The 20,248-nt window shown below is 44.3% G+C and overlaps 1 protein-coding gene across 1 annotated transcript in view; it reads left to right on the top strand.

Moving 5' to 3' along the window:
• Positions 1-3,111: 3,111 nt before the first annotated feature.
• The window catches only part of VSTM4 (V-set and transmembrane domain containing 4), a 114,877-nt gene continuing 97,740 nt past the window's right edge, over positions 3,112-20,248 (top strand). Inside the window, exons 1-2 of the mRNA XM_053923431.2 lie at positions 3,112-3,232; positions 10,963-11,361. Coding sequence (XP_053779406.1) covers positions 3,178-3,232; positions 10,963-11,361 — 454 coding nt within the window. The 5' untranslated portion in view covers positions 3,112-3,177. The remainder of the gene's footprint in view (positions 3,233-10,962; positions 11,362-20,248) is intronic.

The raw sequence follows: 20,248 nt of genomic DNA, 5'->3' as shown, positions 1-20,248 counted from the left end.
CCTATAAGGGAAAAAACAGTGCACTTTACTCCCCTTCTCCATTTGTGCATTGAAAAGATCCGGCAGGTTTTGTGAAAGGTCCGCCATCGGTGGCTCATGACTTTCCTAATTGGATGGACTTATCCTCTGTAACGGTGATCTCTTCTTTCTCATCCTCCCCCATCAGTCACAGCTGAAACCCCTTTTATCCTGAGTCACTCTTTGTTCAGTCCCTTTAGTGAAAATACAAGCGTGTGACTAACTTCTTTTTGCAGTAAAATGCTTGTGAGCCATATGGAGGAGGAAAACTTAAACATTACTTGTATAAATCCAGATTGAAGAAGCAACACAGAAATGTGCTGAACGCCTTAGAAGGGGAGTGTTTACTTTTTCTTGGTGCTTTTAGGAATATATTTCCTGTACACAAAATCAAGCTAATTACAAAGCCATGCCACACTTTCATCTTGGGCCCAGGTTTTAGCAAACAACTGAATAGTGAAAGAGGAAAAGGAGACTTCTACTTCCTAGCCACCATGTGACAGCAGGATGCAGTTATTTTGCGGGAATATGGATTTCTAAGATTCCTTCTGTGCTGATTGGTGGAATCCAGATTAGTTGAGTAGAGCCTGCATGCAGCTTAGTCTCCACAGAGACCTGGATCAACTTTGAACAGTCTGAATGCTTGTCCAGAAACCCCAGACATGGGAATTTTTAGAAGAGGTAATTTTTAAAATATATAATTAGATTGTATTATTCTAATTCAGAACAAGTCAGACCTGATAGAGCCAGGGGATAGACAAATAAGCCAGTGGAGGGTTTTCAAATCATCCTAAGCTTGTGTGTGAGGGTAAGGCAAAGCCCTTTTTGCTACTGCAGTCCACAGCAACTAAAATAGTGAGTGTCACCTGCCTCATTGGCTGAGTCTCCCCTGGGGACTGGGTATATTTCTTTGATCCTGTGTCAAGCAACAAAGGTCTTACCAATGTTTGGTAGATTATTTGGGAAGCTGAAGAGTACTGAGAGAGAGCATAGCTGCAAACAGAACAAAATTATGTATCGCAGAACGGCGAGAAAAACACTTTCCAGCCCCAAATCTCCAGCATTGCACCTGTTGGCAAAGAAAAAAGCAAGGGAAAGGCTGAACATTTAGGTCCAATGCTGGATTGAATGTTTGCTCAGTTCTGCAAGGAGAGATGGATGTTAAGTGATACAATGACCGAAGCAGGAACTTGCTCCTCAAAGTGTGGCCCACATGTGTAAGGGGCCCCTTCTACTTTCCACCAACTGGGAGAGTAAACTGAAAGCACAAGTGTTGAGGTGGGAGGTCATGAAGGACACTAAACTGTCCCACTGCTTCCTTGGTTCCCTGCCCGGGCCAAGTCATGTTGACATGCCATTTTACACATTGTCACCTGCATCAGGGAAATAAAGTTCAGAGGACCTACAACTGTTCAGGTGGGATGCCAGCTGACTTTCAGAATCAGTGCTCCTCTTCTGCCATGAATTCAAGTTCCCAGTTCAGACACTCCATGGCCCACAGAACCCTGAACAGGCCTCAGGTCCTCTTCGATACTGAATTTACTAATCTGTAAAATGGAGCCTGGGACCTCACAGAATTAGTTGGTTTTCAGGCTCTGGCCTAGAAGTCTCCTAGGAATGTTTGCTTTCCAGGGCTGTAGGATCCAGTTCCTGTCTTTACTTGTCCTTGCAGTCAGATACGGGGACCTTGAAGCTAGCTCACCACAGACTCCTCGGGTCCTTTCACCAGACTGGCAGAGTAGTAGGGCCACTCCCCAGTCTGGTTGCCTCAATGGTCAGCCAGTCCCTGCAGGGCCCTGTTCCATATGAGGGTTTCTCAGCCCGAAGAGCCTTATAAAGACTATGGGCCCTAGGACCTCAGGAAGTGGCTGAGATTTGGAGTGATCACAAAGGCTTGCACCCATTGGTCTGGGCTATAGTGGTAGATGGTCCCTCTGGGACACATCTTGGGGCTCACTACCAGTGGGCAAAAACACCTCTCTCTCTATGCTGTCCCTACTCCCCTCACTGCCTTTAGAGGGAAGGAGATGGGGACACTGTTTTCTTCCTCCTCCACAGAGCCAGTCCGAAGCAGAGCCCACAATTTCTGGAACCCCTCAAAGACCTTACCTTACAGACAGACACAAAACATACCTAACGTACACTGTTCATGCCCTGGAGATCCTGGACTAACACATCAGTTGGACTCAGACCCCAAGTTTAGAACCATGGTGAAGAGACTAGGCGTTGACTCAGAGTGACCTGGACTGAGTGGCTTTGTCACCACTCCCTGACTGTGTGACTTGGGTCAGCTCCTTCATCTCTCTGCTTCCACTTCCTTACCCTATGATAATAATACTAAGGATAGCTGACATTCATGGGCCTTAACTGGAACTAACTTGATCTTCTTAAACACTTGGTGAGGAACGTGTCCATTATCCCATTGGACAGATGGAGGAAACTGAGGCATATGGAGATTAAGGAGCTATCCCAGGAGCCTCACGGTGCCAGGATTCAGTGACATGGTGCCAAGTACTTAGAGCAGGCTGTGGCTGAGAGAACCCTAAGTGGTCTTTATTTTTAAGTGTCCATGTGGACCCTCTCACTTTGCAAGGGTCCCCATCCCTGACACCCCACACCCAGTTCAGGGCAGCAGAAGGGGACTTCTCTCTCAGCTGCTCTGCTCCTTGGCTCACAAATGGTCTCTGTAGAGGGTGGGCAGCAAGTGACCCTCACACAGGGACGTTTGGTACTTCACCCACCCCACCCCACCTGCAAGCTCCAAGACTTCCTCTCCTTAGAAATAACTGTCTGTGATGCTAACAGACAGAATCCCATTGCTGTTGCATATTTCCTCTGTCTAGCCATCAGCTCTCAGAATCTCAGTTTTCTCACCTGTGAAATGGGAGTAGTGAAAACGAGATGCTCAAAGGTCGCCAGCGAATGATTGCTGGAGGGCGTGGGGGGTGTTAGCCCTCGCCCAGGACGGCCCCAGGCACCCTAAAGCCGGGCCCAGCGGGTCTGGCCGCGCAGGGGAGGGCCAGGCCGGACCAGGCCCGGCCGAGGCCTGGGCCAAGTTTGGGGGCGGGCGCGGGGCGGGCGCGGGGCGGGCTAGGCGGCTAAGACCGGCGGGCGGCGGCGCGGCTCAGCGTTACAGAGCCAGGCAGCGGCGGAGGGGAGATGCCGCTGCTGGCACTGGCTACGGCCGTGTTGCTGGCGTGGGCTCCGGCCCTGGGTAAGCACCACGGACGGGCGGCGGCTGCGGGACAGGGGCGGGTGAGGCTGGGGCTCGGGACTCCGGTCTCGGGCCTGGAGAGGAGGCACGGCAGCCTCCAGGCCTCCCCCTCCGCGTGTGCGCCGGCGGGCCGGGTCTGCGTTGTCCCCGTCGCCGTGCGGATGCCTGCCAGAGGGCACGGGCGGCGCCCTCTCCCCCTTCTTTCCTCCTTGTCCAGGACCCTGGCGCTCCACAGAGAGGCTCAGAACAGCTTACTTTCAAGGGCCAGGTGTCTCAGTAGAAGATTTCAACCGGAAAGCGCGAGCCCTAGTTGATGGTTTGTTTTCTTTTTCCTCCACAGTACGTACAACTGTTAGCGGGTTAGTCTGGGCAGCAACTTCCCTTAACTCTCTTTGGACGTTCCTTGGAGGGGCTGGGGACATGTATACTTGGGTCATTTGCGATGACCAGGCCTGGTGAGATAGGGTATCCGATAGCTGGATGAAGCAGGGCCATTTACCTAGTACCCTGTCTTAGGGGAAGCCTCTCTTCCTGCACAGCTGGCTTTCATTTGGGGGTTTCTGCCCTCACTTCCAAGTTGATGAAGAATTTTCTCTCTTTATTCCTCAGGGCCCTGCCTGCCTGCCTCAGAGCTGAAAGAGCCATGCTGGCTAGAATAATAGTAAAAATAAGTGTATCAATGGCTGTCAGGTTTCCTGGGAGCCAACTGGGTTCCAAGTGTTGTGCTATACAGTTATCTCATTTATTCACAGCACTACTTCAAAATAATAATGTTGAGAGCAAATATTTGTATATCCAGGTACAAACATTAACTCAGTTAAACTTGCCAATAATCTTTGAGGGAGGTGCTGTTATTGTCCCCAGTTTGCAGATGAGGAAACTGAGGTACAGGCCCATGAGTTGACTTGCCTTAAGTCATAAGGCTTAAGTGGTGGAGCTGGGATTTGAACCCAGAAAGCCTGGCTCTACACTCTGTGCTTATACTGGCTAAGCTGTGTTGCCATTGTTTTGTAAACAAGAATGCTGATGCTCAGAGTTGAGTAATTTTCCAGGGGTGACCCAGCTACCAAGTGGTGGAGCTGGCCTTTGAGCTAGTGAGTATAGATCAGAATCTGAGGAGTGACTTAGATCATCATGGTGGGAAGAAATTCACCCATTGTCCCTGGCTACCAGAGCAATGGGGTTTCTAGTGAACCTGAAATCAGCACTGTGGGAAATGTTCCTTTAAGGGCTGTCACCGTCTTGACTGACAAAGGCTGCAGGTTTGACTGTGATAGTTGTGTCTGGCCAGCTCTGGTGGCCTATGTGGAGTTGCCAGCAGCTAACTGGGATGCAAAAGGGCACAGGGGTCTTTGTCCCCAGGCTCCATGACCACCTTCCTAATCTTGGGTGCTGTCAGAGAGGGCACCCTCAGAGAGGCTTTTTGGGGGTCAAGGACATCCCATGTTCCAGGGCACAGCTGGAATTCAGGACTCTTTAGAGCCTTCTCTGGCTGTGACCAAGGCCGTAGCTCAGATAATGATAATGATGAGAGCTCCTGCTTGGCAGCACTCATCATGTGCTACCCACTCTTCTAAGTGTTTCACCTGTGACTCCTTGTCACCATCCCCCAAGTCAGAGCCTGACTGAGCCACTTTATATGTAAGTCTGGACTCTTAACCCTTGAACTTTTCTACCTCTCTATTTTGGGACAGAGCAGGACCTTAGAAGTCACCTAGTCCTACCTCTCATTTTACAGTAAACCAAGGGGCAAAATATTTAGTAGAAGCCAAACTGTGGTACAAAGTGCTGGTTGAGAGTTGGCTCTGAAGCCAATGGCCTTGGTTCAATTCCAGCTCTTCCACGTTCTATGGGAGTGTGGGCAAGTGGCTTAGCCTCTCTGGGCCTCACCCCTCTTGTCTGTAAATGGGAATAAACATAGTATGAGGGTAAATTGGGAAAATACATCTAAAGTGCTTAGATAGTACTTGACATGGAGTTCACATCCCGCAAATGTTATGTTATCACTGGTCAGAGCATATGTTTGTCCTGGATGACAGCTGTTTTCAGGTGGTGGGCTTATTATGATTGCATCAACCCCTGCACCTGTGCTTGGTGCTCAGTAAGTGCTTCATCCTAGTGCTATGGGTTTTCAAGGAATACAGTTGTATTATTTTCAGAGATTTACTTGTCATGAATTCAGACTAACCATTTAATGAGAATGAGATTTTTGCTGTTGAGTGGTATACACAATTTGCATTCCTTATAGACATAGAGGCACCTGGCTCTAAAATGAGTGGGGCAAGGCTCCTCAGGACAGAAAACAAGTGCAGGGCACAAAGTCACTAGCACATCACTGACCAAGTTGGAAGAGAAGGACTCAGGCTGTGCCCATCTCTGCTCTCAGTCGAAGCCAGGGCCTTGTTTCTGCTCTAAGTCCCACATTCGCCTGCATCTGCAAGGTGCTGCCCTCCCCTTATGTGGAGAGGTTGTATGCCAGGTGAGTAGTACTATTTGACTACATGGATGTCCTTTAGGCATTTTCTGAGCTGTTAGAAAACATTTTCCAAATAGGAACAAGAGGGTTTTACCCCGTCAATCTTACACATGGGAATTCAGTGTTTGCTTACAGCCAGAAACAGATATATAATTTGTAGGATCCAGAGCAAAATAAAAATGTGGGGCCCCCTTCTCAAAAACTATTAAAATGTCCAGAGAATGACAGGAAAGGTCAAACCAAATGGGAGGCCCCCTGTATAACTGCAGGACACACACCGAGGAAGCCCACCCTACTCATGGGTCAGTGTGTATGTCACTTTTTATTGTCCCTACCTGCTCAGTTCTCAGGGCATGCAAACTATTATCGATATTTTAAAGTTAGTTTCACATTGGAGCTTTATACTCACTATGTAAGGGATTACTTTCCCATTTTTCAGATGAAGAAACTGAGGCTCTGAGGGAATTACTCCTAATAGAACCAGGTTTCCAATGTGGCTGACTCTGCCCAGCCCCAATAAGCCACTGGGACGTCCTGGAGCCATGAGCATCCCAGTGCCCAGACCACATGGGGTAACCAGGGCTCTCAAGTAATGGCGCCTGTGCTTGTTGAAGGAACAAGGTTCCCTGCAGCAGCATCCTGTCCTTCTCTGTTTGCTTCAGTCTCTTCCCTGCCTCCTTTAAGAATTGGCCTTGGAGGCCCTGATTGGGGTGGGAAATCCTCTCCTGAAATCCATCTGAAGGTTCAGGTGGCTGCATGGGCCACGGGGCAGTGGACTTCACTAGACCAGGGGTATCAAACTCATTTTCACCAGAGGCCATATCAGCCTCGCTTTTGAAGTTGCCTTCAAAGGGTCGAATGTAATTTTAGGATTGTATAAATGTAACTACTCCTTAACAGTTAAGCGAGAGCTCAGCGCTGCCGCCTGGTAGAAACAAGGTGCCAGGCTGGATAAAACAAGGTGGAGGGCCAGATACAGCCCATGGGCTGTGTGTTTGCCACCTGTGCACTAGAGGATGCTGATCTTTCTATTTCCAGCTTGCTCTAGGTGGCATCTGCCTCAGGGTCTTTGCACAGGGGGGCCTTCTCCCATTAGGGTGATTCCTTCAGCTGCCCTGAATTTTGTGTCATTAAGTCCAACTCATTCTTTAGCTCATGGTCACCTCCCCAGGTTCTCTTCCCTGACCCCTAGACTATGTCAGGATCCTGCCCTGATTTGTGTAAGCCCTGCATCTTGTCTCTGCAGTGTGTGATACTACTTGTTGTCACATAACTCCTGTCTTTTTCCTGATGAACAGCTGCCTTTTCCACTGGGCTGAAGGCTCCATGAAATTAGGAATGCCATCTTATTCACACAGTACCCAGCACATGGCTGTTTCTCAGCAAGTATGTGTTGAGTGGTTAAGTGAACAAAGCATAAGCTGGGGCATAGGCTAGGGGAAATTGGAACTCTGAATGTGGAGCTTCCCCCAGGAGGGATGATCCCCCATGGGATGGTCTTCCTGCTACCTCACTTTTCTGCAATGAAGGGTCACAAAGTAAGAAATTTAGTTCTTTTCTGGCCCAAACTTTGACAGTTCTCTGTCCTAGGCCAGAAGAAGGGAGACTCTGCCCTGCCTGGGACTGCTCCCTTACCTTACCTGGTGTAGGAGGGTCTGATGACATCCATCCTCCCCTAGCTGTCTTGGCCCAGGATTGCTGGGCTTCCTTCATGCCCTGCAGGGTGTGTACGCTCTGTTCTTCAGACTGAGATCGAGAAGGGAAAGGCCTAGACCCCCACAGCCACCACTTGACTCCATATCAGCTTTGCCTTTGCTCTCTGTGGTGCTGTCCCCCCTGCTGTGTTCTCTCCTGAGCCATGTGAGTCCTGGTGACGGCAGTGGGGAAGAAGATGTGTGTGGCTCTCACCTAGTATGTAACTAAGCATCCAGGCCAGCTAACCTTGGCCAGGCACCGGCTTCCTACCTGCATCTTTTCGCCTCTTGCAGTGCCTCCTCACCACCACACATGTGAGCTGTGTCTCCTGGGTTAAAGTTAGGCATCTCTGCAGCTAGGGGAGCATGTTACCCTGGGGTACTTGGCCTTCTGAGCAAGCTCATCACAGGCTTGGGAGTCCCCCACAACCTGAGAGCCTATGTTCTTTAGCAAAGCTTTAAGATTCCAAGGGCCTCTTGAGCACCACAGTTTCAGTCACGCTCACTCTTATTGAAAGTGGGTGTGACTGGCTGGTGGCAGATATAGGACTGAAATGAGCCTTCCTATGAACAAGGTTACATTGGTTTTCTAGGGCTGACATAACAAAGTACCATAGACAACAGAAATGTATTTCTCACTGTCCGTGGGAGGTCTGAGATGGCAAAGGTGCTGGCAAAGCTGATTTCTTCTGAGGCCTTTCTCCTTGGCTTGTAGATGACCACTTTCTTTCTGTCTTCACGTGGTCTGCCCTGTGTGTTGTCTGTGTCCTAATCTCCTCTTCTTGAAAGGACAGCAATCATGTTGGATTAGGGTCTATACTAGTGGCCTCATTTTAACTTAATCACCCCTTAAATGCCCTTTCTCCAAGTACAGTCACATTCTGAGGTCCTGGGCGTTGGGATTCAGTATATGAATTTGGAGGGGACACAGTTCAGCCCATATCAGAAATCTTTGCACTTCTGGGAGAATTGTGCTGGAGCCCTTTGTGAGAGAACATGGTGATGAATGAAGGCAGAAAGGTATGCAGGTAAAGAGGAAGGGAGGGCTTGTATTGGGAAGATGGCTCAGTCCATTCCCTTCATGGGAATTGCCGATTCTTGGCCTGAGCTGTGGAAGTGGAAGGGTTACTAGTTTGCTTCCAGGATGGAATCTGGCCTCCCTGGGGACTAGAGCACTTGGCACATTCTCTCACCATAAAAATCCTTCCTTCAGGCAGTGTTAATAGAAGGAGTCTGGAGTGTGGGGGCCCAGCCTTGCTGCATCCACCCATATTGTTTTGATTTCCTGCCTTCCCCTTCTCCTTGCCTCCAGTGGGGAGCCCACCCTTGGGGGTGGGTGGAGCTGGACTTCAAGTCTAGAGGTCAGCTGCTGCCTGTCTGCTGCTCTCTGCGTGTCGAACCCCTGTGTTGCTGTTGGAGTGGGGTCAGCTTGGTGTTCTGGCCTGTGGCTGCTTACCAGGGTACTCCCAACATGGGGGCCTTTTAGACAGGACCTTAGCAGTCAGGGAAAATGTTCTTGGACTAATATGGCATATGAGCAAAGTGCAGGCCAGGTGGGTGAGATGCAGGGGAGACAGTGGGGCCAGTTTCCCCCTTTTGTCCTGCATCAGTGACTTGTGTTGACAGTGAGATTGTTAGAGATTGTTACTAGAGAGCATGTACATATTCCAAGTAACTCCCTGGGCTACTTTGTCCTTTGTCACTGTAGATACAGAAGACCTCATTCTTGACCACAAGCTACTTAAGAGTCCATCTGAGCATCAATCTTTTTCTTCTGAATTTACTTCCATCTATTTTTTAAGGTAACAAAAGACTATTATAGTACGGTAAGCTGAATAGCGACCCCCCAAAATGTCTGTGTCCTAATCCCTGAACCTGTGAATGTTGCCTTATATGGCAAAAGGCACTTAATCATGTGATTAAATTAAGGGTCCTGAGGTATCCTGGTGAGCCTGGCTTCTAAGAGATGAGAAAGAAAATTAAAGAACATTGACCTTCAAGTCATATCTCTCAAGGTGTTCAGTTTGTTAAATCAATAGTGGAAACCATACAAGAGGATGACCTTATTGGCTGATTTTTATAATGAAGAACATGTATATAATTTTTAGTCTTCACCCAAGGATATATCTATTGATTTTAGAGAGAGAGAAAGAGAGGGAGGGAGAGAAGAAGCAGGGGAGGAGGGAGAGAGAGAGAAAGAAAGAGAGAGGAACACTGATGTGAGAGAAACCTCGATTGGTTGTCTTCTATTCGCACCCTGACTGGGTATCAAGCCTGCAACCTAGGTATGTGCCCTGACTGGGAATCGAACCTGGTGTACAGGACGACACTCCAAATAACGGAGCCATCTGGCCAGGGCAAGAATATTTTTTATGTGGCACCCCCAACCCACTCCGACACACACAGGGCCTCACTGTGTTGACTCACAGCCTCTTCACAGCATAAGATACAGATCTGTGATTGCTTTGTCATCCTTCCTTGCCTACCTGCAGCACTGACCTGAGTTGAGAGCTTTTGGTTACTCTGACCTCAGGGCCCTAACCCCTTCAGATGACCAGATGACATTTAGGAGATATTTGTGGTTTAGGATGACCTGGGACACCTGCTTAGGCAGTGGTTGGGCAGGAAATGGTGCTTCCTTGGAGTTGCACACTGGACTGCACAGGGGTGAGGATGTGGCTCTTGGGAACAAAATACCCCTGCTTAGACAGAGGAGGTTCTGGGCATCCTTTGTGTTTTCTGGGTTCTGCCGGTCAGAGGAAGAGGTCACCTGGAAGCTTCAGGGCAGCCTGATTGCCCTGCACGATCTGGAGGGGCAGCCCTTGAGGTAAATGTAACTAAGAAACCAAAGGACAGGAAGTAGCGGCCCAGGCCTGCAATTCTGGAGCATCTTGTAGGCGATTGGGAGGTTTCCTCACCCCTCCCAGTTCCTGGGCTCGTTCATCTTTATTCCTGCATGTCAGCTCTGAGTCCAAAGGGACTTAGAGCGAGAAACTGAGAAACCCCTGTGGTTCTAGCTCTCAGTTCTCATTTAATACATGCCTGACTAGTGCTGATAATCTGCCTTGGTGACAGCTGAAATAGAAACAGGGAAAGGTGCTTGGAAGGGCAGTTCCTGAACGCACAGCATTGCCCACTCATGCCTGTGGTGGAACTGGTCCAAGTAGGCCTTAAGGAGGTGGGTGGGGAGGGATTGATGAGGGCTGGAAATTCGTAAGAGATCCCCAAAGTCCAAATTTTTATGTGAAATATTGTATCCTCAATTTTAAGCATCAGCAATTAATTTAAACAAATTAAAAAAAAATACCTTTGGGCCTGGCAGTCAGTGCCATTCTGTGTGGATGGCACCATTTCATAGAACACATGTGCTCCGACAGAGGGTTCCCCCTAAAGGAGCCCTCCTTGTGGCCATCTCGAGGGCAAAGAACAAGAATGGAGGGACTGGGGCGGCCTAACTCTCTGTCCATGCAGATCACATCGGCTCCTGGAGAAAAGACACACTGTGTCCACCTGTTGAACAGTGACCTCCCTCACTATCTTTCTTCCTTTTTTCTCTGCAGAAGTCTGTGGGGCCCTCAATGTTACTGTGTCCCCAGGACCTGTGGTTAGCTACCTGGAGGGGGAAAATGCCACTCTTCTCTGCCACATCTCCCAGAAGAGGCGGAAGGACAGCTTGCTGGCCGTGCGCTGGTTTTTTGCACGTCCCAACACCCAGGAGACCTTGATGGTTAAGATGACCAAGCTCAGGGTGGTGCAGTACTATGGGAATTTCAGCCACAGCTCCTACCGGCAGCGGCTGCGCCTCCTGGAGGAGAGGCGTGGGGTGCTCTACGTGCTCTCGGTTTTGACCCTCCGACCAGCTGATCAAGGGCATTATGTCTGCAAAGTTCAGGAAATCAGTAAGTACAAGAATAAGTGGACAGCCTGGTCCAATGGCTCCTCAGAGGCAGAAATTAGAGGTAAGCATGTCCGCTGTCTTGGGAGAGGCATGGGGACAGGTCAGTGGGCCTCCCTGAAAGGGCCAGGCAGCTTCCAGGATGACTATGCTGGGCTAGAGCACATCTTCTCAGCCTCTAAAAGCTGCAGCCCTAAGGAACCAGGTCATGCACTGAGGACAGATTGTTTTGTGGGCTGACGTGTTTGGTAGACGTGAAAGCAAGGACAGAAAGAAGCAAGAGCCTGGCCCCATGCTGCCCAGCCTGCCCCAGAGCAAAACCTCCTTCACATTTGAAATCTGGGACTGACTGGATATTTCACCTTGAGCTCAGGTTTGGGAGCCTGGATTGCTTTGGCCTTTGGGTGCCAGGTGTCCACAGAGGAGGCACTCATTGAGAGGCCCTGATGTCAGTTGCCAGGCCTTGGAAAAGGGAGGACTGGTAACTCTGATCTGTTGCCCAAAGCTCATTGAGGAATTCACCTGAAAGTGGGTGAAGGACCAGAGGTAGCCCTTCCAACTGGAGACAGACAGGAGGTGTGGGCCTCATTCTAGCACATCTTAGCTACCAAGTGCCATACTTGAGGGTTATTGTTTTTTATCACAAATGTTCTATTCAAGACACCTCTCACAATTTTAATAAGACTTCCCCTCAGATTGCTTTGAATTTGGTCTGACTCAGGAGCAAGGGGATCATAAAGTAAAGCTGATAGTCCTGAATATGAAAAAATAACCTAATTTTATTACATACATGTAGTACAATATTAAAGGCATTAGTGCTCTTTCGATAAGCTTTTTTCAAGGGATAAAACTCAGTTGTGAAAGGTATTTTTAGTTTCCAACATGAATAAGGGATATGTTAATGTAGATAATTTACATGGATAGTCTTTAAGCAGCTTACCTTTGTCCTTGGAAATATTCTTAAGCACAGAATGATATATTAATCCAAAATGTTTCACTTTTTATTTTAAGCAACTTAAGAGAATAAATGACTATTAGTATAAATATACTTGTATATTTTGGCACAGAAAACAGAAGGCTGGAGAGGGAATCCACTCTGCATACCACTTGGCTCTGAAACATGTGATTGTATATGTGTCCTTTTTATTTTTACGTTGTAGTATATTCTGGAGCCATACACTAGGTGTACTGGCAGTAAGTCTGCCAATTAGAATAGACCAATTAGAATAGATAAAAAGGTTCCCTACATTCAAGTGAGTGCAGTCATCTAGTGTTCCACAGCGAATCTACTTTCGAGGAGTGAAGTGCGTTCCTTTCAGAACATTTGCATGTACTTATTCTGAGGTAGTTCCTAAGTGTTCAGAGGGACTGCACATCTGCCCCTGCTTCTTTTCTCCTCTCAACTTTATTCCCTTCTCTTTGCCCTTCCTCCACTGTCCTCATCTTCCTTCATCCCCTTCTCAAAATCCTTTCTCTTCTCACTCTTCTTCTCCTCCCATCCCCTGACCCTCCCCTTTCTTTTTTCCCTTCTCCTCTCCCCTTTCCTCACCCTCTGTTTCTTTTCCTCTTCCTCTTTCCTCCGTCTCTATCTGAGGCTCACTCCTCCAACCCATTCTGGTCTCTCCCTTGGAGGTGGTTCTAACTCTCCAAGGACCTGAGTCTCCCCTGCCGTACCTGCCCTGCCTCAGAGCTTCCTGTTTTACACAATTCCTCAGCTTCTGGGCTGGGCCATGGGTTTCTCATGAGAAAGTTCAAAACCTTAGGAATCAATGACCATACCTCTAGAAGGGTCTACTTAGGCTTCTAGGAGTCTACTATAAGGGATTAAGGAGAAGTAACCCAAAGTGAATGACCTGAAAGCAGACAGGCTTGTTCAGGTTGGAGCCTGTCTGCACAGAGCTGAGGGGGAGTGTGTGGAGGCTTGGCTCCTGTCCTTCCTGGGCCAGGCTGGGGACAGGCCTGTGGCTCCAGCCGCCCAGGATATGTTTCCCCAGGCCCTTTGCCTCAAGCATCTCCAAGGGCCTTGTTTTCCTAAATCTGCACCTGAGTAGTTGTTATAAGGAAAACAGGAGCAAAACATAACAACACAATGAAAATTTCTGTGGGAAAATGCATTTGGCTTGGAATGTTAAATAGAAACTCTGAGCGTGAAACTGGAAAAGTTGGTGTTCATGCTGCCTGTCCTTACCAGAACCAGTAAGTAGAGAGAAGAATTGAATCTTTAGGGGTGCTCTATTCAGATAGCTGGTGATCTGAGAAGACAGCAGGTTATGTTCCCCAAAAGACTGGCCTACATTTCATTTCAAGCTGATCTTTCTTACAAGTAGAAAAAAAGTGTAGGTAAGGGGTTTGGGATTCAGGAAAAGTTATTCAGATAAAAGCTGCGGTCTGGCAGTTTTCCTAGCACCCTTTCAATTGTTGACCTCAAGTGGACATCTCTCCCTGGAGCACAATGGCTCAGGTACCATCTTGATTGCTTTTGGTCCTTCTCAGGCATAAAGTTTGAATTACTTGTGGTCTCCTGGAGTCAGGGTGGGTTATATACCTTCAGTTAAAAAGCTAAAATGATAGCTTTTTATATGCATTAATTACTAAGCTTATTAACTATAGAACTTAAAACTAAACATTTTCCAAATCTTAAGTTCCCTCAATAAGTGGTGTTTCTGAATTGAAAGCCTCTTCCCCTGGGCCACATGGCTTGCTCACCTTTTCTGCATGCTCACTCTGCTCTCCTCCTTCCCATGGGCTTCTCAAGTCATTCACGGAGAGAGGAACTAGCTTTTCTTGGGGATTCTTTCTAACACTACCCCTCCACCCCCACCATGGACTATTCCGTTGTCCTTGCAATGTTATTAATGTGAGATCAAATTGCTTGTCTTTCCCTGTAAACTTCTAGAAAGACTGATGGTCTCTTTTTGCTGTCGCAAACAGAGGTTGACTTGTGTTGATGCAGTTAAGGGATGATTCTTGGCATGGCAAGTGTCAGAGCAGTGTTGGCTCTTTTGATTTACCCTGATTTCCACGTGTTGGTTATTTTCTATTGCAAAAATAATATAGTCCAATTAGAGAAAACATGGGAAAATACAGAAATGACTTGCAATATCTCCACCCAGTCATAACTTATCATTTCATTGTAAATGCTTTCAGACATTTTTTATGCACATAAAAATTAAAAACCTAATTCCACTCATACCACAAATAACCTTTTGGGACTTGCTTTTCTCACATTACTAAATAATTTGCACATTTCCCTATGTTAAATATGCTTCCTTAACCTAATTTTAATGGTGGAGTAATATTCCATGATGTGGATGTACCACAATTTAGCTTCCTAGTTATTGTCACTAAAGTTATTCTACTACCTTGTCAGTAAATCTTTACTAATGTTCCTGTCCTTAGAATAAAATCCTGGAAATAAGATTGTGGGGGCTAATGGTATACTCAAGTTAAAGATTGATATGATTTAAAGAGTTGAATTGACCTCTATAGTAGTTAATGAATTTATATATCAACCAGCATTGAAAATGCCTTTTTCCTATGGATTGGTCTACACAATACATACTTTGGGGGTATGATGATGATTATGATGATGATCTGTACACAGCAGACTGTCAATAAGTACTTGACAAATGAATGAAATGCTCTTGACTTGGTGGATAATGTTACCCTCTCTTGGAGATCTTAACCCTTTTTCCTTTGGCCTATTCCAATTGCACATCTTATTCAAGGTCCCTCATCCACCCTTCCTCTATGAGGGCATCTTGGTGTGTGCTAGCTCTTGGAGACCTCTTTCACCTATGGAATCTTGTAACTTCCGTTTTTAGCACTGTTTACACAACATAGTATAGTCACACTGATGTTTTTGTAAGCTGCTGTGACACAGGCATTATATTAAAAATATTATATGTAAAAGATTCAAGCACTGTCAAAATTAAAATGTGAGAGTCTGCATTTCCCCTGCTTACACCCTAATATCCCACTTCCACTGCCATCCCCAGAGATAATCATCACCAATGATGCGGTTTAGGTCTTTCAAGTCCCTCTCCTATTGGCATTCATAAGCACCCACACACACATTATTAACACTACACTTAATGCTGTATAAGCATTGTTGGTGATATTATTTGCACTTTTTTTCATTGACATTACATAGCAAGGCAATACCAAACTACATCCCGTCATTCCCCAGTGATGAAAACTTAGGAAACTTCCCATATTTCATTAACACAACCAGTGCTTCAGTGAACATTCTTACATACATTTCCAAGTGTTTCTGTTGGTTAGATTTCTGGAAAGAGAATTGCTGGGCCTAAGGCTATGCATATTTAAATTTTTAATAGACAATGCCAACATGCTGTCCTAAAAGACTTTACAAATTTATACTCTGACCATCATTGCATGATGTATCTATTTCCCTGAAGCTGCATTAACAATGGATATTATTAATCTTTTCCATTATTTATCACAATGATGGGGAAATAATATTTCATTGTTTTAATTTTGATTATTATATTCAATACAATACAATTTAAATTATTGTATTCAGTTAGTAGTGAGGTTGTACATCTTATCATATGTTTATTGACTGTTGTTGGGGGAAAGCCCCAAAAGTGTAAATTCAGGATCAATTACAAATAAATGACATGTAGCCTTATTCAAATTCCTAAGAGCTTTAATAGGAGAAACTTACATACATGGGCAAAGAATCTACTTGCTCCCAGTGGTAGCTGGCTGGGAAGAAATCCACACACTTCCTAGGACAGGGTCTCTGTTTTATAGGGGGTTAATAGTAAAACCATTTGGTGGGTAGTCTTGTAGACTAGCAATCCTCAACCTTTTTGGCACCAGGGACTGGTTTCCTGGAAGACAGTTTTTCCATAGATGGGAGTGGGGGGTGGTGGAGGGAGACAGGCGGAGGAGCTCAGATGGTAGTATGAGGGAAGCTTCACTTGCTCTCCTGCAGCTTACCTCTAAGTGGTTGGGGGCGGGGGAGGGGGCAGGGGTTGGGGACTCCTGACATAGACCACCAGAAAGAATAATACATTTATTTAAATTTTTTAATTTATTGATTGATTTTAGAGAGAGAGAGGAGTGGGGGGAGACAGAGAAAGCGAGGGAAATATTGATTTGTTGTTCCTCTTATTGATGCATTCGTTCATTGGTTGTTTCTTGTATACGCCCTTACTGGGGATTGAACTCGCAACCTTGGTATATCAGAATGATGCTCTAACCAACTGAGCTACCCAGCCAGGACAACAGTGCATTTCTAAGTTAACAGATAACATCAGACACTTACCTGTACTCTATACATTTGTTAATCTCCTTCCTGTGGTATGACATTTATCTTTGGGCGGCATTCTGGCTTTCTGGGTATTTAGCCAAACCTGAGGCTACAGAGAGTTAAACAGTTACAATGTTAAACAGAGTCCAGTGTTTCCCAGATGCCTTTACTGCTGGAGCAACATTGCATCTCTGAATTCCCCTACAACTGTTTAAAATTTTTCTTCTGTCAACTGCCTATCCATAACCTTTGCCTATTTTTCAATTGGTTACTATCTTTATACATATATATATATTTCTGATTATTAATTTGTTAGCTGTTACATACGGTGCAAAATTTTCTTCTTGTTACTTGCCTTTATACTTTATTTATTTATTTTTTGCCATGTAGATATTTTAAATTTTCAGGATATTTATAAAGTCAAATTTGCCATTTTTTCCTATATGTTATTTTTTTTTCTAGTTGTATTTTATTATTGAGATGTAATTTATTTTCAACAAATTACACAATGGTACTTTGGTTTTATATCTTATCTAGGAAGGTATTTCCCACCCCAAGCTTATAAAAGTGTTTCCCATATTTGTCTTTAATGTTTTCAAATAAAGTTTTACTCCTTTATCTATTTGGAGTCCATGTTTATATAAGGTGTGGAGTAGCTAATTCACTTTTTGTTACCAAATGGCTGTTCTGTTGTCCTTATGTTATCTATTTATTAATCAAATAAAATTTCCCTGTTTTGAAATGCCACATTCTTCATAAGCTAAATCCCTACATTTAAATGTAAACTCTACCTACCTCACCAATATAGTACTATATTAATTATTATAGAATAGGGCAAGTCTCATTATTATTCTTTAAATAAATGTTTTTGCTTATTCATATACATTTAATTTTTTTCAGGTGATCTTACCTAGTTTTGTAAAAATTATGTTAGAGTTTGATTTTATTGGGATTTAACTGACTTTATAAATTACATTAGGTGGGCATATACATCTTATATATCTTAATGATTTTAAATTTTCCTATCCAGGGACCTGTTGTGTTCCTTCATGCATTCAGGGTTTGTCTGTTTGTTTTGTAAATGTCTTTAATTAAAGAGTTCTTCACATAAGTCTTAAACATTTTTATTGTGTTTATTTCTAGATTTTTATACTTGTAATTAAAATCTGTCCCTTTTATGTACACACACACAAACACACATGGATCTCTTTTAAATTGGTTATTCCCTGTTTATAGAAAAGTTACTGACTTTTATTCAGCAACATAGTAAGTTATCTTTTTTAAAAATTGAATGTATTGGGGTGATATTGGTTAATAAAATTATGTAGTTTTCAGGGATATGGTTCTGTAATACATCATCTATATATTGTATTGTGTCTTCACCACCCCAAATCAAGTGGCCTTCCATCACCATTTATTCTCCTTTTACCCTCTCCTACCTCCTCCTGACCCCCTTTCCCTCCAGCAATCACCAAACTATTGTCTGACTGTGAGGGTTTTTTTGTTTTTGTTTTTGTTAGTTTTTTTTTTTTTGCTTAATTTTGCTTAATTCCCTCATCTTTTTTACCCAGCCCCCACTACATGCTCACCTCTGACAGCTGTTAGTCTGCTCACTGTGTCTATGAGTCTTTTTTTTTTTTAGTTTATTTTGTTCATTAGATTCCACATGTAAGTGAAATTATAAGCTACAATATTTGTCTTTCTATGACTGGCTTACCTCACTTAGCATAATACTCTCCAGGTCCATCCATGCTGTCCCAAAAGTTAAGATTATCTTCTTTTTTACAGCCAAGTAGTATTTCATTATGCAAATGTACTACAGCTTTCTCATCCACTCATCTACTGATGGGCACATGGGCTTCTTCCAAATCGTGGCTATTGTAAATAAGGCTGCAATGAACATAAGGGTGCATTTCTTTCAAATTAATGTTCCATATTTCTTTGGATATATTCTTCAGAAATGGTATCACTGGGTCATAAGGAAGTTCCATTTTTAGTTCTTGGAAGAAACTACATATTGCTTTGATGGTGGCTGCACCAATCTACCTTCCCACCAACAGTGAACTAGGGTTCCTTGGTCTCGGTGTCCTCACCAGTAGTTGTTGTTTTTTGATTTATTGATGATAGCCATTTTGACAAGTATATGGTGATATCTCGTTGTGGTTTTAATTTGTATTTCTCTGATGATTAGTTCAATGTTAGTGACATTGAACATCTTTTCATATGTCTATTGACCATCTGTATATCCTCTTTGGAGAAGTGTCTATTCAGGTCCTTTGTCCATTTTAAAATTGGAATTATTTTTAATCCTTACCCAAGGATATGTTTATTGATTTTAGAGAGAGGAGGAGAGAGAGAGAGACAGGCAGAGAGAGAGAAAGAGAAAGAGAGTGTGTGCAAGAGAGAGAGGGAGAGGGAGAAACAGTAAGAAGTGAGAGAGAAACATCCACTGGTTGCCTCCCATACACACCTCAACTGGGGATTGACAACCTAAGTGTGTGCCCTGACCAGGGATCAAACCCACAACCTTGTGGTACACAGGAATATGCTTGAACGAACTGAGCCACCAGCCAGGATGGATTGTTTGTTTTATTAGTGTTGAGTTTTATAAGCCCTACGTAAATTTTGAGTATTAAACCCCTATTGGATGTATCAGTGAATATGTTCTCTCATTCACTGTTGTCTTTTCATTGTGTTGATGGTTTTCTTTGCTGTGCAAAAACCTTTCAGTTTGATGTAGTCCCATTTGTTTTATTTTCTTCTGTTTCCCTTGCCTAAGGAGTTATATCAGAAAAAAATATTGCTATAAGAAATTCCGAGATTTTACTGTCTTTGTTTTCTTCTAGGATTTTTATGGTTTTAAGTCTACATTTAAGTCTTTAATTTATTTTGAGTGTATTCTTGGGTATGGTGTATGAAGGTGGTCTAGTTTCATTTTTTTTTTGTACGTTATCGATCCAACCCCATTTACTGAATAGGCACTATTTACCTTATTGTATGTTCCTGAATCCTTTGTCAAATATTAATTCACCATAATAATGTGGGTTTACTTTTGGACTCTCTATTCCTTTCCATTGATCTATATGTCTGTTTTTATGTCAATACTATGCTGTTTAGATTACTATGGTCTTATAGTTTCATGTCAAGTAGCACGATTCTTCCAACTTTGTTCTTCTTTCTTAAGGTCACTGTTGCTATTCAGGACCTTTTGTGGTTCCATATAAATTTTTTTGAATATCTGTTCTAGTTCTGTGAAAAATGTCATTTGTATCTTGATAGAAATAGCATTGAATTTATAGATTGCTTTGTGTAGGAGGGACATTTTTAATGATGCTAATTTTTCCTATCCATGAACACAGTATGTGCTTCCACTTATTTGTATTTTCTTGTTTCTTTTCTCAGTGTCTTATAATGTTCTGAGTGCAGGTCTTTTATATCCTTGGTTAAATTTATTCCCAGGTACTTTATTTTTTGATGCAATTATAAATGGGATTGTTTCTTTAGTTTCCCTTTCTGATAGGGTTCTCTGAATACAGTATTATTTCATCTGGAAATAATGACTGTTTTACTTCTTCCTTTCCAGTTTGGATGCCTTTTATTTCTTCTCCTTGTCTGATTGCTGTGGCTAAGACTTCCAGTACTCTGTTGAATAAGAGTGGTGAAAGCAGAT

The sequence above is a fragment of the Desmodus rotundus genome, chromosome 4 (assembly GCF_022682495.2).
Source record: "Desmodus rotundus isolate HL8 chromosome 4, HLdesRot8A.1, whole genome shotgun sequence".
In the NCBI taxonomy this organism is placed as follows: domain Eukaryota; kingdom Metazoa; phylum Chordata; class Mammalia; order Chiroptera; family Phyllostomidae; genus Desmodus; species Desmodus rotundus.
Note: the sequence above shows the minus strand (reverse complement) of the source record. Positions and strands in the feature narration are given on the sequence as shown.